This window comes from Convolutriloba macropyga, chromosome 11, assembly GCF_964194025.1.
Source record: "Convolutriloba macropyga chromosome 11, txConMacr16.3, whole genome shotgun sequence".
Classification (NCBI taxonomy): domain Eukaryota; kingdom Metazoa; phylum Xenacoelomorpha; order Acoela; family Convolutidae; genus Convolutriloba; species Convolutriloba macropyga.
Window position 1 is genome coordinate 45,512,104 of NC_134478.1, and position 27,375 is coordinate 45,539,478.

General features: G+C 36.3%; 2 protein-coding genes across 2 annotated transcripts in view; both read right to left on the reverse strand.

The window, feature by feature from the left end:
* LOC142349788 (ATP-dependent DNA helicase DDX11-like) overlaps nt 1–10,691 on the reverse strand; it is a 33,943-nt gene extending 23,252 nt beyond the window's left edge. Inside the window, exon 1 of the mRNA XM_075401561.1 lies at nt 10,175–10,691. Coding sequence (XP_075257676.1) covers nt 10,175–10,655 — 481 coding nt within the window. The 5' untranslated portion in view covers nt 10,656–10,691. The remainder of the gene's footprint in view (nt 1–10,174) is intronic.
* Nucleotides 10,692–20,447: 9,756 nt separating this feature from the next.
* On the reverse strand, nt 20,448–21,598 carry LOC142349948 (SET domain-containing protein 9-like). Its single transcript, XM_075401807.1, has 3 exons — nt 21,372–21,598; nt 20,793–21,296; nt 20,448–20,706 (listed from the first exon to the last, which is right to left on the reverse strand). The coding sequence occupies exons 1-3, from the start codon at nt 21,432–21,434 to the stop codon at nt 20,575–20,577; spliced, it is 699 nt and encodes a 232-aa protein (XP_075257922.1). The 5' UTR covers nt 21,435–21,598; the 3' UTR covers nt 20,448–20,574.
* Nucleotides 21,599–27,375: the final 5,777 nt, after the last annotated feature.

Here is a 27,375-nt window from a genome sequence, read left to right on the forward strand (position 1 = left end):
ACCAAGAAGAGCTTTTTGACTGACCCCTTCCATAATCATTTCACAAGGAATGGTTTCTTTGTAATAATCTTTAAATTTAGGTAAAAAAGTTGAAAGTTCTGTTTAAGTTGGCGTTACTAGATTTTTAACTATGCTGACATTCAATTATCAAAAGAATTCAATAACGAAAGCATTCGCTTTACCAACAAATCTATATTGTTTGTTGTCAATTTTTATTCGATTCACTTCTAACCTCACAAAATTTAAATTTGATAATTGCATTATTAAAAAAATAGGCGATGAGTCCTGTGTAAGAAAGAACCTCATAAGGCGCCTTAATTATTTCATAGAGGTGCAGCTCCTGGGCGTTTAGATTTTCAGGTTTGCTTTGACCTTCGAGAAGATTTCAAATTCTCCAAGACAAGGAAATATCCTTAACAGATTATTTTTAGACCAAAATATTGTCTTCAGTTAAGTTCGAAGTGCCATATAGTTAGACTCCAAATTGCAGTTCTGGTAGAACAAATATTTTGCACAAAATTACAATAGTTGCACGCCTGAAAAACATTTTGAAACGCCAGACAAAAATTTTTACCCGTTTCAACTTCTTTGTCAGTTCCTCTATGTTTTGCAAAAGAATTCTTTTGTCCCGAGAAAAACCAAATATTTCATCGTTTCTATGTTTTTTATAAAAATTTTAGACGCCTTGGGTTAATTAGAAATGAATTCCATAAACCTTCATTTGTCAAAATTATTCAGCTGGATTTCCTCCGTCCACTCACAAAATTCATGGTGCTCTTGTTCTATAATCTAGTGTCCATCTAGAGAGAAAAAATTGACGTATCGTAAGCACAGAATATTTGTTTTGGTCTTTTCAGACGCACGCACTCACACACACATATACATACATACGCAAACACACTTAAACACACGAGCGGAAGATCATTAACATAAATCAAAAAAGAATTGATCCTGGTATTTACCCTACAGTTCAATGGCTCTTGCTTCTGAAGAAAATTTCATTAACTAGCAACATTCTAGAGGCAGAATGTACTAAGAATTCCCGATTTTAGTTTTTCTTTTTCTTTATGTTTTATCGCATAAAATCTACCCCTTGAACAATTGCCTCAATGGATCGTGGTTTACTTTTGAGCACGATCTGATTAAGACTTAGAACTTGAAATTTTCTAATTAACTAACAAACAGCGGAAATCTTCAAAAAAAATTTTCCAGGCATCGGCAAAAGAGATATTGGTCTGTAAAATATCGGGTTCATTGCGGAATCTTTTTCAGCAAAAAGAACCAACTTAATCATTTTCAATATTTGGGTAAAGTATATTAGATCGAAACATTTACTAATAGGTTACGCAAGGTCTTGCAGATCGGAGGATTTACAGTCCTCAGTAATACGTTAAAAATGTCAATAAAAGGCAGATTGTTTGTAATTAAGACCACTTACTGTTTCATAAACTTCAGTGCGAAATGTATTCATTCACAATTTTGGCCCGAGAATTGGAGATGTGCCTATGTTACCCCTATTCACAAAAAAGGACCTCGAGCGGACGTTGAAAATTATCGGCCTATCTCAATACTCCCGAGGTTATCTTTAGTTTTAGAGAAAATTCTATTTCTGTTTATTTATCCAAAGATTAAAGATCGGCTGAATCCTAGACAACATGGATTTCGTGCAAAGCATTCTACAGTTACGCAATTGCTCACATTTCTGCACGAGTTATATCTGAATTTCGACGGAAACATGGAACAAGTTGTTGTTTATTTAGATTTCAGCATAGCTTTTGACTCTGTGGACCACTCCACGCTGCTTTCGAAAATTATTCAATTTGGTTTTGACGAAAATTTTGTGAAACTTATTAATTCTTATTTATCATCTAAACGTCAATGTGTTAAATTAGATGGTGTTTTATCAGAGAGCCTCCCAGTTACTAGTGGTGTTCCTCAGGGAAGCGTGTTGGGACCGCTTTTCTTTATAATTTTTCTTGATGATATGATTGACGTACCCGAAGTATCAAAAGTTTTCTGCTACGCTGACGACACGAAATTGCTCTGCCATGGCGAATTCTGCTTGAATAGTGCTCAAAATGATCTATGCTCGTTGCGGTTATGGGCTTATTGTAACTATTTGTCTTTTAATTCAGCTAAAAGCGGTTATTTACAAATTAGTAGAATGTCATTGGATAATATACTTCTTGGTGATGTCGAGATTCCTTCGCTTGATAATATTACGGATCTGGGAATTGAGGTATCCAAAACGTTGAAATGGAGTATTCATATTCAAACAAAAATAGTTAAAGCTCGTCGATCGTTCAATTACTTGAAGCACAGTGTTCCGTTCAACCTCCCATCTGGAGTTAAATTCAATTTATTCAAGGCATGTGTTTTATCGGTTCTTCTATATGGATACCCTGCTTGGTTTCCTGAAATTTCTGATCTACGGAAGTTAGAACAGCTCAATATCCATGGCCTGCGTTGGTGCTTTGGTTACAATGACTACTCATCCCTGCTAAAAATATCCAGCTCTCTGCCAATATGCTATCAACTCATCGAGCGTGACATACGTGTTTTTACGGCAATCTTAAACAACGAGAATTGCATATCATTTGACAAATTTTTCAAGTTGGACTCAAAGGATTTAAACCTACGAACACTTGATCGTGAACGTCTGGCGCTCACACGGGCTAAGAAAAGATGTACAGAAAAATCGTTTTTCTTCAGAGTTGAACGTATTATAAATGACGCCGCGGATTTACTCAATGTCAGCATCAATTTTTTCAAGGATACTTGCAAATCCAAAACCGCAACTCAAAATCTACTAATGGCAATGAGAAATGATAAATATGAATTTGACTTATCTTGCACGTGGTACCTTAGGTGTAGATGTAGTTTCTGTATAGCATGACTCTCTGTTTAATTAATGTTTTTTTAGCTGTTACATAATTTATATCATTTTTATCTTTGTTATATCATTTGTATCATCATCCTTGTTTATACCCTCAGAAGGTAATTGAAGTCTTATACTACTACTACTAACTAAAGAGCTTGGTCTTTGCTATTGTTCTGTCGTCTGTTGACTAAGCCGAAGAAAAGTGCCATTCAGTTCACTTGGCGTTGTAGTTGACAAAATGAGACGACTATTATATTTTTGACAAAATTGAATAATGACTTGATATTAGTTTCTCCAAAAAAGTATACATTTTGCTACCTGTATGACGAAAACATCACGGTTTACGTTTTTTGACGCCGACATTATTGCGCTTGTGAAGTTGCTTTGATTTTAAAAATGTTTCCGTGTGGTCTACTTGTAGCACATTCTTAAAAAAAAGAAAAATGATTCAAAAGAGCAGTTATATCAGTGCAAAAACCTTCGATAGTTTTAAAAAACAGATGAATTGCTAACCGCGAAAAAAGTGTTTCACATGTTTCAAATTTTGCCTTAATAAAACTGAGTGAAATTCCAAACAGGAAAGTAACTTAACTAAATTTGATCAGTTTCGGTTGTTGTTAGGTATCTAATAAAAACAGCACAAACAATGTGTATTTTTTACATCGAGATACATAATGCGATTCGATGAAAAATTTAAAGCTCATTTGTGCGAGAACAATTTAAAAATCATTTGTGAGAATAATTGCAGGAAATTTTTGCTCGAACACTGCTCTTACGTGTTTATTATTCTCAAATTGTCTGCTAAAGATCTCGTTCACCTCGAAAAATTCATCTCTAATTCCATGTTCCAAATTGATTACACGTTGAAATGGTATAGGCTCCCCAGTTGAGATATCGCCGCTATTCCAGATTTCTGTTAGTAAAGTTGCAAGTGAGTTTTCGTCTAAGTCTTACAAGTAAACTCCCAATTGCTCAAATATTTGCCTTAAGGATCGTATACTCAATGAGTCAATTTTGTTCATGTCGTTGTTGCTCTCTTATCGATGTCAGCCGGTATTAAACAAGATCAATGGAAATGTTTTGAAAAAAAAATTGAAAAAGATCTGACTCTGTCGTAAAAGTTTTTCCTCATTCTCTGTCAATGGAGACCAACACCATAAACTTTAGACGTAAAACAAGCCTCCTCTATCTATAACTAACAACCATATATGAGAAAAAACTAACATGTCAAAAGGAACAGTTTTATGTTCATATAAACGAGCAGATGCTTTAGAAAACAATTGCGCCATTAAGAAAATGACAAACAGAACTGAACCTAAAGGAAGAAAATTATTCCTTAAAACGATCGCAACATTATTTTCAAACATCTTTGGAAGAAAATATTAGATTGAATGCACTGGAACAATCAGCGCTTCAGAGACATTTAAAAGATCGAAACCTGTCGAGTGCTCTCTCTTTACAGGAACATTGAACAGAATGAACCTTACCATGAGCTATTTTACTGACCCACTTCAAAATTATTTCAAAAGGAACTGGTTTCTTTGTATTTATCCTTAAATTTAGATAAAAAAGTTGGAACTTCGGTTTAGTTAGAATTACTAGATTTTTAACTATGTTGACATTCAGTTTTCAAAAGAATTTGATAACTAAAGCTAGAGATTCGTTTTGGTCTTTTCACACGCGCGAAAGAACACGCACACACACACACATACACACACGCTTACACACATAAGCGGAAGATCATTAACATAAATCAAAAAAGGTCAATGGCTCTTGCTTCTGAAGAAAAATTTCATTCACAAGCAACATTTCAAAAGCAGAAGGGACCACGAACTCTCGATGATTTTAGTTTTTCTTTCAGATTTCATGCTCGACAGTATCAGGCTTTACTCAGTTCAAGAACTAATAGTGATTCATTACTCTGTTTCATCGCATAATTTATACTACTTGAAAAATTGCCTCATTGGATCGTGGTTAACTTCTGAGCACAAACAGATTAAGACTTAGAACTTGAAGTTTTCTTAACCCGCGGAAAATTTCTTTAAAAATTTTCCAGGCATCGGAAAAAGAGATCGCAGGATTTAAAGTCCTCAGTAATACGTTAAAATGTCCAAAATAGGCGGATCGTTTGTAATAAAGACCACTTACTGTTTCATAAACTTCAGTGCAAAATGTGCTTAAAAAACGAGATTGTGATCAATTTTCACATACTTTAAATAGCTTGGTCTTTGCTATTGCTCTGTCGTCTGTTGACTAAGCCGAAGAAAAGTGACATCCAGCTCACTTGCTGTTGCAGTTGACAAAATGAGAATGGACTATTTTTTTTTATTTTTGATAAGTTCGAACAATGACTTGATATTAGTTTCTTCAAAAAAGTATACTTTTTGCTATCTGCGAGACAAATACATCAAGGTTTACGTTTTCTGAATCCGATTTTATTGAGTTTGTGAAGTTGCTTTGATTTTAAAAACGTTTCGGTGTGGCTTACTGTTAGCACGTTGTTGAAAAAAAAAGATCATTCAAAAGAGCAGTTTTATAAGCGCAATAACCTCCGATAGTAAGAAAAACAGATCAATTGCTAACTGAAAAAAATGTATTTCGTATGTTACAAAGTTTGCATTCAAAAAATTGAGTCAAAATTCCAAGGAGGAAAAATAATTCAGCTAAATTTGATCAGTTTTGGTTGTTTGTTAGGTATCTAATAAAAACCGCACGAACAACGTGTATTTTTTACATCTAAAAACAATGTGATCCAATGAGAAAATTAAAACTGTCAATTGGATCGTTTGTTATTAAAAAACATTTGTGACAATAATTGTTATCAATTTTTGCCCGAGCTTTGCTCTGAAACGTGTTTATTATTCTCAATTTGTCTGATAAAACTCTCCTTCACCTACAACAATTCATCTCTAATTCCATGTTCCAATTTGATTACACGTTGAAATGGTATAGGCTCCCCAGTTGAGATATCGCCGCTATTCCAGATTTCTGTTAGTAAAGTTGCAAGTGAGTTTTCGTCTAAGTCTTACAAGTAGACTCCCAATTGCTCAAATATTTGCCTTAAGGATCGTATACTCAATGAGTCAATTTTGTTCATGTCGTTATTGCTCTCTTATCGATGTCAGCCGGTATTAAACAAGATCAATGGAAATGTTTTGAAAAAAAAAATTGAAAAAGGTCTGACTCGGTCGTAAAGTTTTTCCTCATTCTCTGTCAATGGAGACCAACACCATAAACTTTAGACGTAAAACAAGCCTCCTCTATCTATAACTAACAATCATATATGAGAAAAAACTAAAATGGCAAAAGGAACAGTTTTATGTTCCGATAAACAAGCAAATGCTTTACAAAACAATTACGCCATACGTAAAATGACAAAGAGAACTAAAGCTAAACGAAAAAAATTATTCTTTCAGGATTGAAAACGAAAGCTCACTGTGAAACTTTTAATAAAAAACATCGCACTAATTGGGATACATTAATACATATTATTTGACAGTGTTGAAACAACGGCTTTTGCAATATATTTCTGTTCAAATAACCGCTTAAGAAAAATTAGGCTCCCCGCTATTCACGATCCAACAAAGTTATTAGAAAGCAAACCAAATTCATTTCGTGGGCGATGCCAACAGATTCTAAGAACTACACCAATTAAAAAGAAATCCACAGCAGAAAACTAATTTGAAAAATTGACAGAACAAGGCTGCAATCGTGAGCAAACCTTATTATTTTTTTATTAAAGAATTAAAGATAACGAACAAAAAAAATTACGAAAAAGACATTAAAATTTAAAAAAACAAACTAAGAAATTAAGGCATTATCATTCAGAAAATATTAAAAATGAAAATACAAAAAAAACTAAAAAGCAATATCAATTACAGAGGTTTATATATCGAAGACCTAAATATAAGCAAAACGAATCAGACAAATCGGCGAAAGCCAGTCAAAACGGTAAGCTTTAATCATCATTCTGTCTAAAAATTATTAGAAAACCAAAAGTCATTCATAACGCAGCTTATAACGAAACAATTATCTCTCTTAGAAAATTAGTTCACAAAGCAATTTTATCCCCTTCACATAGGTCAAAACGCTGCCCCAAACTTTTCAGGTAATCCTCAATTTTCCTAAGACACTTTCAATTCCACAAGCTCGCTCCTCAAAACCAAATTTTCTTTAATTTTTTTTATCCAATCAGGCTCCTCGTCTTCATTAGCTTTCTTTTGGTTCAAATTCTCCCGTGTGTATCAGTTCTGTCACTGAATTCAGATTCAGACTTCAACTGATCAATTCTCAGTCGCAGTTTCTCCACGTATTCAGCCTCAAACTTCTTTAGCCAAGACATATTTGCACAAATTATACTAAGGGTTTTGCCTATTCCCATGGGAGACTCAAAGATACGGTGCTTCATTTTACTTAGTATTATGAACAACTCATTCATGAAACGAATTAGAATTTCGTACTGCGGAATAGGAAAATTAAAAACAAACATTCACCAAAAGAAATTGGATGTCGTACGGCAGAAAGGAGAACTAAAAATAAAAATTATGAAACAAAATCATGCCTTCGTACCCTAGACACACAATTGATTTCAGAAATCTTGAAGCGAATCGTTGACCCCAGATCATTTTTTTTTGGCTAATTCAGTATTAAATGACACAGTATACCGGATACACTTCATAAAAGCTGACAGCAAAACCGTAATATCCCGAGAAATGTGTTACCTCTGGAACAAACTGGGCGGTGTAAATCTTCCCTTGTCATTGATAGAAAAGCCGTTAGTGATACCTTTGACTCTTTAGACTCAAATAGGGCGTGAAAAAATTGTGATCAAAAGGTACTCACTAGCACAAACAAAAGATAATCAATTAATAAGAGTAAACATTAACGTCACGCACACAACTCAGCCTCAAAACTGCATGCATGAATGAAAACTGACTTGAAGTAATATCGTCTTGAGATCGTTAGAATAACATTAACAAAAAAACAACCAGAAAAAGAATTCGAGAAGCGACTGCAACTGTCTAACTTCCAAAAAGAAAAATCAAGTCATCAAAATTTTGGGAAGAAACCAAAAGACCTGGTCCACTACTTGACAAAGCAAATTTGATAAAGAGAAAGTATTGAGCAAACACTGAACTTAACGAGCAGCAAAAGTGAACGCACTTGCAGCCAAAAACATTAAAATTAGACGGGAAACAAGCCTTCTATACCTCTCAATATCTGATGCTCATGTATAACTAAAAAACTATAATATGTCAAACGGACCGGTCTTACAATTCAATAACTAAAGCATTCGTTTTAACAACAATTCTATATTGTTTGTTGTCAATTTTTCTTCGATCAACTTCTAACCTCAAGAATTAAATTGCCGCCAGCATTGAATTCAGCTGCTTGAAATTGTGATTCAGAGAGATTTTTAGATCACGTGAAACGCAAAAAGTCAAGGGCGTAAAAGTCACTCGAAAAGTCAAAATTGTCAAGCTAAAATTTTGCATGTAAGGAAGAACACCTGTGAAAGATTTTCATTTGTAAGAAAGAACACCCTCAGAAGGCGCCTTAATTATTTCATAGAGGTGAAGCTCCCGGGCGTTTAGATTTTCAGGTCTTCTTTGACCTTCGAGAAGATTTGAAACTCTCCAAGACAAGGATATATTCTTATCAGATTATTTTTAGACCAATATATTGTCTTTAATTATGTTCGCAGTGCCATATAGTAAGACTCCATATTGCAGTACTGGTAGAACAAACGTTTTGTACAAAAGTAACAGAGTTGCACGCCTGAAAAACATTTTGAAACGCTATACAAAAAACTTTACCCGTTTCAACTTCTTTGTCAGCTACTCTTAAATTCTGCAAAAAAATTCTATTTGTCTCGAGAAACACCAAATACTTCATCGTTTCTGTATTTATTATAAAATTTTTAGACGCCTTGGGTTAATTAGAAATGAATTCTATAAACCTTCATTTGTCATTATTATTCAGCTGGATTTCCTCCGTCCAGTCACAAATCTCGTGGTGCTCTTTTTCTATAATCTAGTGTTCATCTAGAGAAAAAATGGACGTATCGTAAGCACAAAATTCGTTTTGATCTTTTCACACGCACACAAGAACACACACACACACACACACACACACACACACACACATACACATACAAGTAAACGCCGCAAAAGTAAACGCCAATGCAGCCAAAAACATTAAAATTAAACGGGAAACCAGCCTTCTAAACCTCTCAATATCTAATACTCATGTATAACCGTAACTTTTTATAAGCAAGCAAAAATTTCAAAAAACAATTACGCCACAGAAAAATGTCAAACCGAAATTAACGTAAAATGAGAATTAACTTAAGAAATTAACGTTCTTAAGTTATTCCTTAAGAATTGGAAAAGAAAGCTTACTCTCTGGAACTTTTAAAACAAAAAATATCGTACTAATTGAGACATATTATTTGGCATTGTTTAAACAAAGTTCATTTCAAAAAAAATTTTGAGAACTCGTGCACGCAATTCACAACCCACCAAATTTTACAGAAAACAAACTAGAAACATTTCTTAGGCGATGCCAAATGATTCTTAGAACTACACTATATCAAATGAGAGTCACAGCAGACAAAATATGTCTTGACAATGACGGAAAAAGGCTGAGATCTTGAAAAAAAACTTTAGAACTCATAAATCTAGAGTATTAAAAGTACCAACGATGGCCAAAAAAAATTATTATTTGCGCTGAACAAAAAGGTGAAAAACACAGGACATTAGAGACAATGTAGCAAAGTAAAAAAAATTACCAAGTTATTAAAATCAAAAATACAAACTAAGACATTAAGGCATTATCGGTCAGAAGTCAATAAAATTGGAAATACAAAACAAAAAATTAAGGCAATATCGTGTCTTTAAAACAACAATATCAATTATAGAGGGTTATATATCGAAAACCTAAATACAAGCAAAACAAATGAGCCAAATCGGCGAAAAAACTGCTAATAGTTATTTACATCATTCTTTCTAAAAACTGTTAAAAGACCAAGAGTCATTCATTCAACGCAGCGTATGAACGGAACAATGATCTTTCTTAGCAAAAAACTAGTTCACAGGTCAATTTTATCCACTTTCACTTTTAGGTATAAAACGCCGCCTCAAGACTTGGTACTTCCTTTAAAAAAACCAAGAAATCCAATACTCCTCTTCCAGTCGTAAAACAAGAGTGTCAATAAGGACCCCACGCAGCTATCGCAACTACTAATAAAAATAAGACTCCAGATTCACAGGAATTCAGTTAAACAAATCTTACGAAGTATTTCATCAAGATGAGTCGATGACAGTGGTTCGGACTTTTCCAATTTCTTGAACTTTTCCTCATCTCTGTACTTTTCCATAATTTTCAGGTACTCCTCAATTTTCCTAAGACACTCTTTCAATTCCACCAGCTCGCTCTTCAAAGCCTGATTTTCCTCAAAATTTTTCATCCAATCAGGTTCGTCGTCTTTATTAGCTTCCTCTTTTGGTTCAAATTCGTTCACATGCGTATCAGTTCTGTCACTGAATTCAGATTCTGACTTCAACTGATCAATTCTCAATTGCAGTTCCTCCACGTGTTCAGCCTGAAACTTCTCTAGCCAAGACATGGCTGCACAAATTATACTGAGGCTTTTGCCCGTTCCCGTTGGAGACTCAAAGATACCGTGCTTCGATTCACTCAGTACTGAGAACAACTCATTCATAAAACGAATTTGAATTTCGTACGGCGGAAAGGGAAAATTAAAATCAAACATTTATCTGAAACAAAAGCATGCACTCATTCCCTAGACACAATTGACTTCAGCAAAATTGTCATCTTTTATCGGCAATTACTATTTAGAAACGCGAACAATCGGATAAACGTTTATCAAAAAAACTTTATGAACGGGATAGAAAAGCCTTTGTGCTAGAGTTTTCAGAGTCTGGTGTGATTAATCAACCTATGCGTCACTCTGGGCTGATAATTTTGGGAGGGGGAAACTTAATCAACTGGTGAAGAGACTGATGAAGTTCACTTCCGGTGGCTTTTTGCGTCTTTACGAACAAAGATCGGTCAAATTCCAAAAGAGCTATTTCGTTCTAAAGAAATGAAGAAAAACACTAACCCCAAAAGGAGGGTCAGATAAAGCCGTCTGATTAAAAAATTGTCTTTAAAAAGTTTATTCGGCGTGAAAAAGTGAAATTCCAAAAAAACAACCATTAAGTTGACAATTTTAAATTTTGACTTCATAGATTGATTTAGCTTTCTTGAAAGATTTCCCTTGATCCCAATTTCAATTTTCTACGCAAAAGGTATTGATTGGTCAGAAAAGTCTTATAAAATTCACTTGCAAAAAATTCCACCCTCAAAGTCAAGGCTGAAACAATCAACTAGTTTTCTCAAATGTTTTGGAAACATCATTTTAATTAGTTGAAAATGCATTTCAAATGAAGATGACCCGCATCTATTTTTCAACCAACAAATGAGAGTCATTATCTAAAAACGTTTTGGATAAGAAATAACAAAAAATTTTAATACATTTTATTTCGTTTTCTTTTTATTCACTTTTTAAACCAGCACTTTTCAGATTCGATAATTTTAAGATAATTTTAAACACAAAACCGATTAATAGAGTTTTATTAGGCAAGACAAAGGAACTGAAAGCCTAAGGAACGTGAAAAAGCTTCCAACAAACAACTCAAATTTAAACTTCGATACTTTTATGTCACGTGAAGAGCATCACAAAATCCAGTGAGACCGTTCCTTACATCACACTCCTCCCCTCCCGCGCATACTCCTCCCCTCCCCACGCTACCAGTCCGTCAACCGTTCTACCCTATCCGCCCTTTAGTCAACCACTAAAATGAGCTTGTTAAAATGAGCCAGAGTGTAGATCGATATGTTGCAGACTGGGAAACGCAAATTTGTGTTAACACTCCTACGCGATCAACTCTTTCATGAGTAAACCACTCGTTCATCAGACAATGATAGACAGGATAATTAGTAATTCTTTCTAAAAGACGTAAATTTGGATACTTGGACAAGGTAATAAAACAAAGGGCAAAATTAGTTGCGCACGAAAATGGCAACCCAAAAACCTACCACACGATGTGGCTTGATCTACTTTGCTAACTGTTTGATACAATATTTACAACCTTTTCTGCTCTGATTTACCTTCAGTTGGCAGAAAAAACTGGTAAATTCTACTGAAATGACAGAAGAAGCTTTAAGCATGGTCGAAAAATGCTTTTTAGCAACCTTAACCGTTTCGGCGAATGAAATTTTCTTCGAGTCTAGCTCATCAGCTGGCTAACACGAAGCTGAACTCTACCAGTCAAAACAGAGACAGCCTTCCTCACAGCAGAAAGGATTTTTTGTGAACGAAGAGTTTCAACTAAAACATTAAATTCATTGTTTGACTCATAAATGACAATCTTGGGAAGAGACTCGGAACACCACTTGCAAACGTAGATGAAAGTCTAATCGCTTGCCTAGAGAAAAAATAGGCAAAAGCTATGTTGAACTATCGACTGAAGTAGTGGAAAGGTTGTTGAAGACAAATATTCAATCAGAACGTTTGTATTCACAGTGAAATTCCGCACAAAGACAAAGAAGTGAAAGGATGTTGAAGTAACGATTGAAAGCAGATTGAATGATGAGCAGAAAAATGTACATCGCTAATACAACTATACAGACGATGCAGTGAACTCTCAAACAAAGCATTTGCCAATCAAGAAGTTAGCCAGGAAGATTGCTATAATCATGAGAGAGGGAAATAAAAGAGATAAGGGTTCAGTTATAGATAAGGGTTCAGTAAAGTGAGCAAGCCTCTCGACATAATAGAGGGCAAGACTGTTACAGAATTTATTATGAAATAAATACCACAAGCCCGCACATCGTTATCACGGAACGTTCAATTTAGATGGGTCAACGCCAAGAGAAACAGTGTTACCAGTGGCATAATTAAAAAAACACCCTGAAAACTTTTTGGTTGCTCCATATCATTGGGATCAGATACTTATCAATGGTTTCATGAAATCATTAGGTGTGGATGCAAAGCTCAAGATTCAGTTTCGAAGTAGCGCATTTTTCTTGCAAATGAAGTTGTTCCATGGCGCAAAATTAAAACAATTTTTATCGGCCGACTTTGCAGTGGAAAAAATCAAAGTTTGAGACCAATAGTCACTGGTGAGACATTGACACGTTTATTTAGAAAGAGATAATTCAGCTCAATTATATGATACTAAGCATCTAGCAGAACGGCTTCTGTGGTATGGAAGCGTCTATACATGGGCTTAGGCAACAATTAAGAAATCAAACGGTTTTGGTAAGCTGTTACACGAAGCAAAAATAATTTCAATTCAATGACTCGCAATGCTGATCTTTTAAACGCCAGGAAACACTGATCAAGCGTGTCAAAATTTTTGTGGAGCAGTTCCAGGAAAAATCTAAGCTAGTGCTCAGCAACAAGGGCATTATAAAGTAACGTGAAGATAGCACAACTCAAAGGGATCCACTTTCCATCCATCAGGGATTTGCTTTACGTTATCCGGAAAGCACATTCAAAGTTTTATGCAGATGACGCCTGTCCTTGTGCTAACTTGGAAAACTTGAAAAATTATTGAAACTGGGCCAAAGTGACTACTATACTAAGCCTAACAAGATCATGTGATCGTCAACCAAAACCAATTTGCGTAAGCTCAACGCTGTTTTCATAAGCTTGGTTTAATAGTCGTTTCTATTAGCCAGTTCATAGGGGGTTTTATTGGTATCCTTAAGAATCTGGAAGACTTCGTAACAAAAAAAATCTAAGAACTGGCAGAAAAAAAAACGTTTTAAAAGCCATTAACTATCTTCAGCTTTCACAAAAATTACCAGCAGAGACAATTTCCGGTGAGATCTGCATCAGTATCCAAAGCATCCTTTCATTGCATAGAGGACACAATGCGAAGCACACTCTTGTCAGCTGTCACAAATCTCAGTATCTGCATGACGCTATGCGTATTATATTCAGCCTATCGGCAAAACAATGGTTTGGGAATAATAAACCTCACTTGCAAAGCCAAAGATAAATTCGAAATTTCCAGAGAAACATCATGTTTGGTATCAGATTTGTGAAAGACGCCGAGTTGAACGCTGAGGATTAAAGATCAGAAAACCATAGGACAAGGCAGAACATGAAACAAAAATGGAAGCAGACCAATGTCAGCTATACCTTGAATCATCAGCAGTTAACCAAAAAATAGAAAAAGCTAATGGAAACAAACTGCAAAAGTGATAAGTCCTGCTGATTGCAGTAAAAATTTCTGAAAGAGAATTTGTATTTCCACAAAACAAATGTGACGCCATGGCTCAACGCTATGCACTCCATGTAAATCTCCCCGTAAAATGTAAAGGATGGGGCGAAGATTTCTATGATTAGCATGCCCTCAACTTTAAACAAGGTGGCTTTATTATGTAAATTATTAGATAGCTGCGCTGATGAGATACAAAAAAAATTATTTTGAAGCATGTCAGAAGCATATTTCGTCTGCTCTACTTGTGTTCAGTGTTGACGGCATGATGGCCCGAGAAAGCACAATTTCACTGAAAAGACTTGCAGATAGATTGCCGTCAAAGAGGGAAAAACCTTATGCCACAATTATGAGCTGGGTGAAACAAGACTGTTTTGCCATCCTGAGAGCATCAGACTTTTGTATAAGAGTTACCAGATGCAAAAGGCAATCATTCTAACTCGACGAAGGCACTTTTTCGCTTGAAAACTGACTCCTAACTTCACCGTAAGCTGCCTCGATCAATTGCCGCCCAAGGAGAGGGGGATAGCGCCCAACATTCACCTTAGCTGGCTCAAAAACAAGGGGAGATCAATACAAGTCGAACAAATTTAGCAAGTTTCACAGAATGATTGCTCCATTATTGGAGCTAAAATAACGTCACCCCATAAGGGGACTTTATTTCTCAACTCACCCAATGAGAGCCGCCCAATTATTGATATCGTCCATTAAAAGTGCACCAAATCATTGCTCAAGGCTCTAAAGCTTGCCAAAGCAACCCTAACAAGCTGTACACTTTCACTTTTTAAATAAAATTTTTGAGCAAGTTTTCTCTATTGAAGGGAGTTTCGCAAGCAGTCACTTTAAAATGCTGTTTATACGATTGCGAGCAATGAGTCGAGAAATAGCGAGTTGGGTGTAGTACGCGAAAACCAAAGGGCATGTAGTGATTTGACCCTGAATGATTCAATGAAATACTCAAACCTTAACTCCTTTTCGTCGATTGTTAATTTTTCGTTAAAGCCACGCTTTGGTAGAACCAATGTTAATTTCTTTTAGATCGGAATAGAACAAAATAATGTAAGATTACCTCGACAATTGCCCAATGTTGCAACATCAATGCATGTCAATTACAGATCATATTTAATATCTCAAAACCAATGGCCTGGGAAAGATTTTCTAAATCAAATTTGGGGTAATTTACAGATACATTCTACGAGCAAAGAAATCCGGGCTCACCGTAGGGGTATCGGAGCTATCAAAACCGACAATTTTTTAAAATCCCTCTAGCAGATATCATCCTCAAATTTTATAGCACAACTGCTCAAAGATATCACAGCATTCCAGTGCAATTAATAACCCAAAATAATTGAAGGGGTTTCATAAAACTATTTAACATTTATCAACTTAAATGCTTGCGTTTACGTAACTCTGGAAACACTTGTGCCTACTGATGGAAAAATGAAAATTATAACAAGAAATTTTTAAATTTGCTTTTGCAGAATTAACAAAATCTGTTAGTCACGGCACCCAGGGAGAGAGAGAGAGAGAGAGAGAGAGAGAGAGAGAGAGAGAGAGAGAGAGAGAAATTTTAATAGTTCGGTCGGTAAATTTAGACGAATCATTTTTTTTGCTTTCGCTTCATTATTATCGAAACTTGGCTCCAAACATTTTGTTTCACTTTTTCGTAAATAAAACATAGCTGGCAGATTGCCAGAAAACGGCTGCAATAGCTTTGCAGATCTGCCGTCTTAAGGATTTTTAAAAAAAAGACAATCCATTTTAATTGATAAGATATTATATTTTGATTAAGAATCCGTATAACCTATTGCTGTTTCTATTAGCTGCCCCCCAATAACCTTAAAATTGGGGCAGTTTCAGATCACATACACTCAGTTGACCTCATCTCCTCCAATTAAAGACAGCAAAAGTACTTTTTTGCTTACGATTTGAAAAGAGCGTGATGTCATATGGTTTAACAAAAAACAGAAAAACGAACAAATACACGGCACGGCAAGATCTGAATTACAATTCAATGAATTGAAAAAAACAAAACCTGACTATTAATGACATCAGGGGAACAACTAGCGATGATTAACAAAGAACAGGAACATCAATTTTCTCACTTTCCTTGATTACTTTATTTTGTCTACAACATTGTCTTCATTGGTTTTTCATCAAACTTACTGTGTGCGTTTTGGGGACGCGTACGTACTGCTAACGGTAATTTAGATGGTGTTATCAGATTCATCACTGTTCTAAAAGAAGAGGAATGAAACTGTTATGTTCATTATCCTCTAAGCGCATAGAAAATGAACATCTTTTCTCTTCTTCTAAAAAAATCTGTACTGTCAAAACCATTACATCCGATAATCAAATTACTGTAAAAAATACGCCTCTTCCAAACGCATAAAGCAAAGTTTAATAAAACCAATGAAGAAAGTGATAGAATAAAAAGGAAAATCAGAAATCGAATTTTGCATTGTCTTTCAAACATTGGCGTTGTAGTCATTATCGCAAGTATTAATCTATTAAAACCCTCAATCATCTCAAACTTTCTGTCATTAGAAAACACACATACCCAACGAGACCCCAAATGTTGAGAATAAAAGAAAAGGCACACAACAATACGGGCAAATTCAAAAAATTTTGCGATAACAAATGTCAATGTTATTAAAACTGTGAATTCTAAACTGAAACCAATTAACACTTTCTGCAAAGCCCAATCATAAAGCCTCATCATAACAGATCAATCCTTAGAATGACTGACAGAAAAACAAAAACAGTAAAAAAAAAACCAAGAAAATTATATTAAAGCAGTGTCAGTAAGAGAACCCATAAAAAATTGAAAAAATTAAACTAAACCAATTATATATCAGCAAAAATATGGAGAAACTTCTCAGTAAGGGCACATAGTGACAAAACAACAAAAATGAACAGCAAAAACGGTTAAAAAGATCAAAAACGCACTAAAAACAATGAAAATAAAATGAAGGTCAAAAGAACGAGTAGCTATCGACTGAACACCTCAACAAATTCACCATGCTTCAGTAGACACCATCCTATCATAGCTGTCAGTATTGTGCCTAAAAACAGGACATCAAAAGAAAAATAAGGGCAAAACTCAATATCAATAAACAAAAAAACAATTAGCTATCAACTTAAAACATCTAATTATACGCACCTAGGTTTCATTAGAAAATCAATTAATCATGTAACTAATAAACCTACGCATCTAAAAGATAAATAATAACGGTCAAACCCAAAAATAATATAGTTTCACCAATAGTTTTGAAAAAAATGAGTGTTAAGGAGATAAAACCCAATAGCTATAATCTGGAACCAGTAATTATTTTCATTCATGCAGTATTAACTCTATGCAACATGACATCAACGAAACAACCGATATGGGCGAAATACAGAAATTTTAATCATTTCGGGAAAAGAAATAGCATCACAACAAAAACCATTAACAGGCAACTGAAACATAAAAAAGATGCAGCTAGACTTCATCGGAAAGCCGATAAGAACAGTTATTATAGAGCCTCAGCAACAAAACAGTTCACTAATATTTTTTTGAAAACAAGTAGCGTTAAAGTGGCGGATGAAAATCAATACTTTTGAGTTGAAACCGTAATTACCATCATTTATGCCTCATCAGACAATCGCTAAGACCTGTTATCAATGATTCTATGTGACAAGACAATCAAAACAACGAATACAGGCAAAACTCGAACGATCACAGATAGAAAACAGATAACAACCATGAGTCAAAACCATTAGCTGCCCATTGACGTCCGCATCCAAATTTCAAAAACTTCATACTTCAAACAACTCACTTTTTTGGTCCATTTACTACAATACCATGACTTAAAATCCCAATTTCTAATTTGAATTCCAAAAATTTTTGAAAAATTAAGAAAATACCCCTCCCCAACACTGGTCAAGTATTGTCCGGGGATTTCCAGCAATACGTCTTCATAAAGCATTTCGTATTTTCCAATCTGTCAAAAAAAAAGAAAATAAAATATTACACACAAACGTCGGCTGAGAAAAATTGAAAACAAAAGACAGACAAGTCATGAAAACAAACAACTAATGGCGAAAGTAGAACTAAAAGCCTCCCCACTTGATTTTTAAAAAGCGTGAACAGAAAACTCTAAGACAATCCAAGCACTTTGGATTGTAAAAACCAAGACAGCCTAATGGCTAATGGAGCTATCAAAATCGTGGAATACGTTTTTCAAGATATCATACATACATAAAACAGCAAATTTACATAAGCGCGCGCGCAGCACACAACAGAAAAACATAGCCGGCAGATTGCCGGAATAGCTGCGAAAGAATAGACCTGCGTGCCATATAATAGAGATAGAAACAGATCTAAATTGAAAAAAATCGACGCCACTCAAAAAAACTAGGAAAAAAACATTTAGCGATAAATTAATAAAGCTTGTTAAAATTCATTCCGCAGAAGCCTCTTATTAGGGACCTATACTGCACATATGAGTTCCTTTGACCTTAAACAAATTCAAATTAAACTTAAGTTTTAAAGTGCAAAAGTCATTTTATTGAGTGAGGTAAGTCACGTATGATCAAAATCTAATCACGCAAATAACCTAAAAACTTTTTGCTAAAGTGAGTGAGAAATGACGTCACGCGCGCAAATGCCGTTAGTGAGAGGAAGAAGTCATTCAGAAAATTTGACTTTTTCAGCTTTGCTGTGTGAACAAATGTAAAACGAAAAAAGAGCGTCAGACGACGAAACAAAAAAAAAAACATAGCCGGTAGAATACCGGAAACGACTCGATTCGTCGTGCAAAATAATCTCTACCTTAACTTGAACAAAATCAGAATATCGAAAAAAACACTAGAAATAAAAAAAATAGTAGACCAATATAACATAAAAAGCGTTAAAATTTTTTCAGTTCAGGGGTGTGGGTAGGTGCTGGTGGGGGGAAGGGGTTGGTAGGTGGGGGCATGTAGGTGGTGGTGGGGGGGTGTAGGTAGGTGGGGCGGGGGGGGGGGGGTAGGTACGTTGTTAACATTTTTTCAGTTCATGGGTGCGGGTAGGTGCTGGTGGGGGGGGGGTAGTTTTTTTGGGGGGCGGGGTAGGTAGTTAAATGGGATCAAATTTTCTCAAATTGACCCCTTCACCTTGAATTACAGACTGTTACCAATTGCTATACATCACAAACTAAGCTATTTTTAAAATCCAATGTTCGAAAACAGAGGCCAACAATCAAAAACGGAGGTAAAAGCTCAAATAGAAAGAAGTCAAAATTCAAGTCATGAACAAACTTGCTTTCTGCTTTAAAAAACCTGTAGAATATCAATACTCCTCTTCGAGTCGTAAAAACCAAGAGCACCGCAATATAGCTTCGCTCAGCTTACAGCTTCGCAGCTATAAACAGAACACTCACACAAAGACACTGATAACAGTTTACTTGCCTATTTGAGACTGAAGGAATCAAATTCTTGGACAATTAATAGGAGATTAATAGTTGGTTTCATTGTATTAAAACTAAGTATGAAAGCAGAATGGTGGTCAAAAACAGTATTTCCAGAAATGGTGGCCAAAATTTTTTCTTAATCAGTACCAGCTAAAAACAAAGATTCGAGCGAATGTAAAAAAAGGAGAGGAGAGAAGATTAGAAATGATTGGAAACCTGGAAAGGTGTGTTACAAACCGGCAATCAACATAAATGAGATGAAAAATATTAAGTAATAAAACAACTGAATGAAAATCAAACAAAGGAGAATCATAGTCAACATAAAAGCCTCCCTTCCTCAACAAAGTCCCTATAGAATCCTCAACCGGCTGCAGTCGTCGGAGCGAACGTTAACCGCACAGTTAGAGTACGGAGCTCCGGAGTAGTGCAAAGCTGATTTTCGTTCGGATAAACGTGATGTTGGCGTAAGCGTCGTCGTTCTTGAGGCTGATTGTTGGCAGCTTGCTTTTTGGTTTATCACCAAGGTTGCTGAAGGTCCTGCTCCTCCTGTGCAAGAAAAGATCCCTATGGGAGAGATTAATGGTGCTTTTCTTTGATTCAATCAACCCCTTGATAAATCTCGGGTGTATTTATCATTTTTCTACTATATTCTATTATATGTTGTTCTATATAATTTGCATTTGATGGTAATTCGACGTCGACTACTGCTAGAATTTATAAATGAATATAGGAGTTGATTTGCCGCCACCGAGTTGACCGCCTGCCTACCCTACAAGGGTAGGGGCATTCTTTTAATTGGCCATTATTAAAGAAAAATTAAAGAAAACGAAGAATCCAAAACAGGCAAAATAAAAGCTTTATTAGACTATAAATTGTAAAATCGTTTCATTTTATATTACAATGTAGCTGACACACCTCACTCGCTAACAGAAACAACCAAGTCTAAGCTATAGAACATGAGTTCAGTCTAACTGCTATCAATTGAAAAGTAGGACGATAAAAGTTCTTCTCCAGGTTCAATATCCTTTATCGCGTAAATGGCTACCATTCTGAAAGGGTACGGACTGATATTTGTGTTGAAATGGACATAGGGAATTAACTAAACAGATCAAATTTCAAATTTTCAGAGCCGAACTCTGCAAACTTGCAAAATATGAAACTTGCAAAATATGAAACTTCATTTACTTTAAAGCGAGTTGAACGCAACTCCGACTCAGTGAAGTCAATTTCTTGATATGCAACATTGCATTTCTGACTTCCACCATTGTTGATTATCTGTCCCATGGCTATTTCATTCGTTAAGTCAAGCCAAGATAAGTTTCTTGAGTTGGGTCCAAGCCGTCCAGCTATTGATTTGAAGATCATGTTTGATAAGCTCTTATTATTTCCGTCTATTAGAACGCCATCGGAGCAGCGAAAAATAAAACTATTTCCCAATGACTGGATTAAAAGAGGATCACCCGGCATGTAGATAGTACCTGGGTATAAACTAACGAAACTATGTTTAGAGATAGCAGAAGCACTAAACACACCATTCCCACAATTCGGAATTGCGCTTTTTCTTACAACTATCTGTCCATGTCGAATTTTACCAGATCTTAGACTAGTAACAATTGCATCCTTTAGTTCAGCTTTAACCTTCGGAACATCGAGACCTCTCAGGTGCTCTGACTGCTCTCGAATTTCCCTCTAAATCACCATTGAAGAGGCTTTGAGATTCAAATCTTTAAAGATAAGAGGTCTTTTAGAAGTAATCTGCCTTACTTTAAGATTCATCAAAATCCATGGTATGAACCGATACTTGTACGATTTCCAAAAATCCTGCATACTTCTGAAACAGAATACAAATATTACTCAAGTTTCAAGCTGGGGAAGAAAATGCCAACTTAAAATAAGCTCTGGGCTTAGGGACTCCACAAACCGGTGCTAGGAAAATTGGCCGACAGGGCGTTTAGCCGACAAGGAAAAATGAGAAATTTAGCGGACAGTTTTATCATAATTGGTAATAAGAGTCCACAATTGGTCCATAAATCAGTAGTTCGGTTGTGATAGATTCATATCAAGTCCCACGGGCCTCTGAGGCATGTCAATGGCCAGCGAGGCATGGCCAGATTCGGTAAAATACGGTCCGACCACGAATAGACCTTCGCTACACTAGTTGATAAAACTGCGGTATATTTGTCCGCTTGCGAAATAGTGTTTTAAATTGGCCAATCACAGCTTTAGAATAAGTTTTATTGCTCATTTTACTTAAATTGTCGGTTCAATTTCTCATTTTTTGGTTGTCGGCTAAACGCCCTGGCCCCTACAAACCCGTAGTTTTTTAGGGCTAATTTTGTTTCATATCTGATGGTCCAGCTCCGCCTGTGAATGCGGATGAAAAGTGGACAGAAAGCAACTTTCTCGACATCTTCTGTACTGATGTCTAGGCAAATTTATGCCTCTGGGTAGGTAATTCAGGCAGCAGTAGGTTTGTTGTTGTTGTTGGGGATTTACAGCTGTGCAATGTCCAATTGTTTCTACAGTTCTGAGAACAATTGCCAAGTGCAAATATTTCGCTCAGAAAATTTCTTCTCGAAAAAATTCCACATTGTACGTAAAATTCGGTTTTTCAGTCCAACTGGTTCTCAAATTAAAAAAAAAAATCAAATATAATGTGTTAAATTAGCAGTGAACTGCTAAATGCAATTCCTCAGGTGGTAGTTTAAACGACCTTTTAAACCGCGCTTTCGCTTTGGTTTGCATTTTTCGAATTTTTTCGATTTTGGTATTTTCGTTGGTTTCTTGTGGTTTATATTGGGTGCTTGTCTGGAGGAGGGAGGCAGGGAGGATGGTTTGGATGGAATGCTTGGTTGTGGAGTGGACGAACGGAGGGGGCGTGGGGGTGACAGGAAGGGTGTTTTAGAGGGAGTTTGGGAGAGAGGGAGTCGGGGAGAGAGTGAAGGAGTAGGGTCTTTAGAGAAGTGGATCGAAGGAAAGACAAAGAGAAAAGAAAAAGAAGAAGGAAAGAAGAGAGGCACCCTCAGTGCACCTCCGGCAGCCAGTCCCACCTTTTCAGGGAACCAGCAACCGGCTTGTGCGCTGAGAGTACGGTGACTTGTCATTGGTTTTGATGTTTATAGTGAGAAAGAGAAAGAGAGGCACCCTCAGTGCACCACCGACAGCCAGCCCTCCCTTTCAGAGGACGAGCAGCCGGCATGTGCACTGAGAGTACAAAGGCTTGTAGTTTATACCTCTTACTGAGGCGGTTATTTTCGCCCTTGCGGGGGTGAGTGGTTGTTCCCAAGCGGGAACAGTGTGTGGGACCAGTATCAAGGCCTCAGCATGATTCCCGCGATCATGCTGCCCTCCCTTACTGGTACCATAGAGTTAGAGTAAAATTCGGTTTTTCAGTCCAACTGGTTCTCCTAAGTTTAATAAATTTTCCAGGCAGTTTGCAATTCTACAGGTTTTAAAGGTGAATTTGCCGCGCTCCTTCTCTGTTTTAGTTTTCGTCATTTTGAAAAATTCGATGTTCCTTGTTTCTTTTGTTACTTCTGGTAAATCGATGCCGCTATTTTCTTCATTCAAAGCATTTGAACCTAGTAATAGGTCGTTAAGGGAGACCCAAAGTCTAATGCACTCAACAGCAGCAAGGGAAAATCTGTGGGTGGAAATAACTACTATCCCGAAGTCGACGAGCTTGTAAGAGCTTCTGAAAAGTTGAATCTCATCTCAGTCAAGCTAATTACACAAATTGTTCATTGAATTCCATTAAACATAAAATAGATGAGGCAAAGATTGTTATTGGTAGCAACAGCATTCGATTTTGGGTAATTTTAGAACTGGTCCAAGCTGGTGGCATCAATAAAAAAGTCCTTAGATTTAAAGGATTAAAGCCGGCAGTAACGGGTACTGCAGTTACGCGGTCCACTGCAGTAATGAGGACTCTCCTGTTAATTCTAAATTATGTTCCGAGCACTTATGACTGCAACAGACCTTCTCTATGGCTTCCATGCTGCTACGAAAGAAAACGACCCAAGAAGTTATGCTGACTTGTTAGTAGACAAACTCACAAAAGAGATCGTAGCTCGCTCTTGTATAGCTCCCGAAATCAGGCGCGAGCAAATCGAACAATATAACAAAAAAATTTAACCTGACTATCAAGGGCTTTGTTTCTTCCAATTCTTCAAACGATAGAGCTTTAGTAGAAAATCTCGATCAAAAACTTGCTGTAGACCTCAATTCTGATGATTTTGATTCCTTACGCCTTGAAAAGGGGGATTTTATTTCTTTTAGCCCTATTCATTTAAACCCTCTATCACTCAATCCGGCAAATTAGCAGTCGGCATTAAAGGCATGAAGTAATTGTCAATTATAACTTAAATTGATTATCTAAAACGAACGTTTTCGAACATTGCGTTCACCGTCAGGTTTAAAAATTAAATGAAATCATTTAAAAAGTTTATAAACTTGTCTTTGACTACAATTCTAAGAAATGAGTCAAAATAACATCGAATTTTCGAAATTATTTACAGTTAAAATCACCTTTACAACATTTTATTTACACTTATTACACTAAAATGAATTCATTTTTTATTCCGGATTTTATAAAAATCCCGGGTAAAAGGCTTTCTATTCCTGTAAAATGATTTTTACTATCATTCCTATCTGTTTTTTTTTACTTTTTGGGGTTGACAAAATTTTGAATTACCATGTACAAGAATAATTTTGGGCTTAGGGACTCCACAAACCGGTGCTAGGAAAATTGGCCGACAGGGCGTTTAGCCGACAAGGAAAAATGAGAAATTTAGCGGACAGTTTTATCATAATTGGTAATAAGAGTCCACAATTGGTCCATAAATCAGTAGTTCGGTTGTGATAGATTCATATCAAGTCCCACGGGCCTCTGAGGCATGTCAATGGCCAGAGAGGCATGGCCAGATTCGGTAAAATACGGTCCGACCACGAATAGACCTTCGCTACACTAGTTGATAAAACTGCGGTATATTTGTCCGCTTGCGAAATAGTGTTTTAAATTGGCCAATCACAGCTTTAGAATAAGTTTTATTGCTCATTTTACTTAAATTGTCGGTTCAATTTCTCATTTTTTTGGTTGTCGGCTAAACGCCCTGGCCCCTACAAACCCGTAGTTTTTTAGGGCTAATTTTCTTTCATATCTGACGATCCAGCTCCGCCTGTGAATGCGGATGAAAAGTGGACAGAAAGCAACTTTCTCGACATCTTCTGTACTGATGTCTAGGCAAATTTATGCCTCTGGGTAGGTAATTCAGGCAGCAGTAGGTTTGTTGTTGTTGTTGGGGATTTACAGCTGTGCAATGTCCAATTGTTTCTTCAGTTCTGAGAAAAATTGCGAAGTGCAAATATTTTGCTCAGAAAATTTTTTCTCGAAAAAATTCCACATTGTACGTAAAATTCGGTTTTTCAGTCCAACTGGTTCTCAAATTAAAAAAAAATCAAATATAATGTGTTAAATTAGCAGTGAACTGCTAAATGCAATTCCTCAGGTGGTAGTTTAAACGACCTTTTAAACCGCGCTTTCGCTTTGGTTTGCATTTTTCGAATTTTTTCGATTTTGGTATTTTCGTTGGTTTCTTGTGGTTTATATTGGGTGCTTGTCTGGAGGAGGGAGGCAGGGAGGATGGTTTGGATGGAATGCTTGGTTGTGGAGTGGACGAACGGAGGGGGCGTGGGGGTGACAGGAAGGGTGTTTTAGAGGGAGTTTGGGAGAGAGGGAGTCGGGGAGAGAGTGAAGGAGTAGGGTCTTTAGAGAAGTGGATCGAAGGAAAAGACAAAGAGAAAAGAAAAAGAAGAAGGAAAGAAGAGAGGCACCCTCAGTGCACCTCCGGCAGCCAGTCCCACCTTTTCAGGGAACCAGCAACCGGCTTGTGCGCTGAGAGTACGGTGACTTGTCATTGGTTTTGATGTTTATAGTGAGAAAGAGAAAGAGAGGCACCCTCAGTGCACAACCAACAGCCAGCCCTCCCTTTCAGAGGACGAGCAGCCGGCATGTGCACTGAGAGTACAAAGGCTTGTAGTTTATACCTCTTATTGAGGCGGTTATTTTCGCCCTTGCGGGGGTGAGTGGTTGTTCCCAAGCGGGAACAGTGTGTGGGACGAGTATCAAGGCCTCAGCATGATTCCCGCAATCATGCTGCCCTCCCTTACTGGTACCCTGGAGGTAGAGTAAAATTCGGTTTTTCAGTCCAACTGGTTCTCCTAAGTTTAATAAATTTTCTAGGCGGTTTGCAATTCTACAGGTTTTAAAGGTGAATTTGCCGCGCTCCTTCTCTATTTTAGTTTTCGTCATTTTGAAAAATTCGTTGTTCCTTGTTTCTTTCGTTACTTCTGGTAAATCGATGCCGCTATTTTCTTCATTCAAAGCGTTTGAACCTAGTAATAGGTCGTTAAGGGAGATCCAAAGTCTAATGCACCCAACAGCAAGGGAAAATCTGTGGGTGGAAATAACTACTATCCCGAAGTCGACGAGCTTGTAAGAGCTTCTGAAAAGTTGAATCTCATCTCAGTCAAGCTAATTACACAAATTGTTCATTTCATTCCATTAAACATAAAATAGATGAGGCAAAGATTGTTATTGGTAGCAACAGCATTCGATTTTGGGTAATTTTAGAACTGGTCCAAGCTGGTGGCATCAATAGAAAAGTCCTTAAATTTAAGGGATTAAAGCCGGCAGTAACGGGGACTGCAGTTACGCGGTCCACTGCAATAATGAGGACTCTCCTGTTATTTCTAAATTATGTTCCGATCACTTATGACTGCAACAGACCTTCTCTATGGCTTCCATGCTGCTACGAAAGAAAATGACCCAAAAAGTTATGCTAACTTGTTAATAGACAATCTCACAAAAGAGATCGTAGCTCGCTCTTGTATAGCTCCCGAAATCAGGCGCGAGCAAATGGAACTATATAACAAAAAAATTTAACCTGATTATCAAGGGCTTTGTTTCTTCCAATTCTTCAAACGATAGAGCTTTAGTAGAAAATCTCGATCAAAAACTTGTTGTAGACCTCAATTCTGATGATTTTGATTCCTTACGCATTGAAAATGGGGATTTTACTTCTTTTAAACCTATTCATTTAAACCCTCTATCACTCAATCCGGCAAATTAGCAGTCGGCATTAAAGGCATGAGATGCAGAGAAGTAATTGTCAATTATAACTTAAATTGATTATCTAAAACGAACGTTTTCGAACATTGCGTTCACCGTCAGGTTTAAAAATTAAATGAAACCGTTTAAAAAGTTTATAAACTTGTCTTTGACTACAATTCTAAGAAATGAGTCAAAATAACATCGAATTTTCGAAATTATTTACAGTTAAAATCACATTTACAACATTTTATTTACACTTATTACACTAAAATGAATTCATTTTTTATTCCGGATTTTACGAAAATCCCGGGTAAAAGGCTTTCTATTCCTGTAAAATGATTTTTAATTTCATTCCTATTTGTTTTTATTTTTTACTTTTTGGGGTTAACAAAATTTTGAATTAACATGTACAAGAATATTTTTTGACTTTCAAAAGTCAAATTTTTGTATTTGAACTAGTATTTCTATGTCCATTCCCGCCCCCGATACTCATCGCGCGTATTTAATTGCGGTTTCAGCTGTTTGATGTAGATCGTTTTTATCGTCATTAGTTTTTCAACCCCGCGACATGCATCAAGAATCTCCCATTTTACGTTATGCGTTGTACCAAAACATTCAACAAGGTGTTGTCCAACAGGGCAATCCTTCTTTTGATGC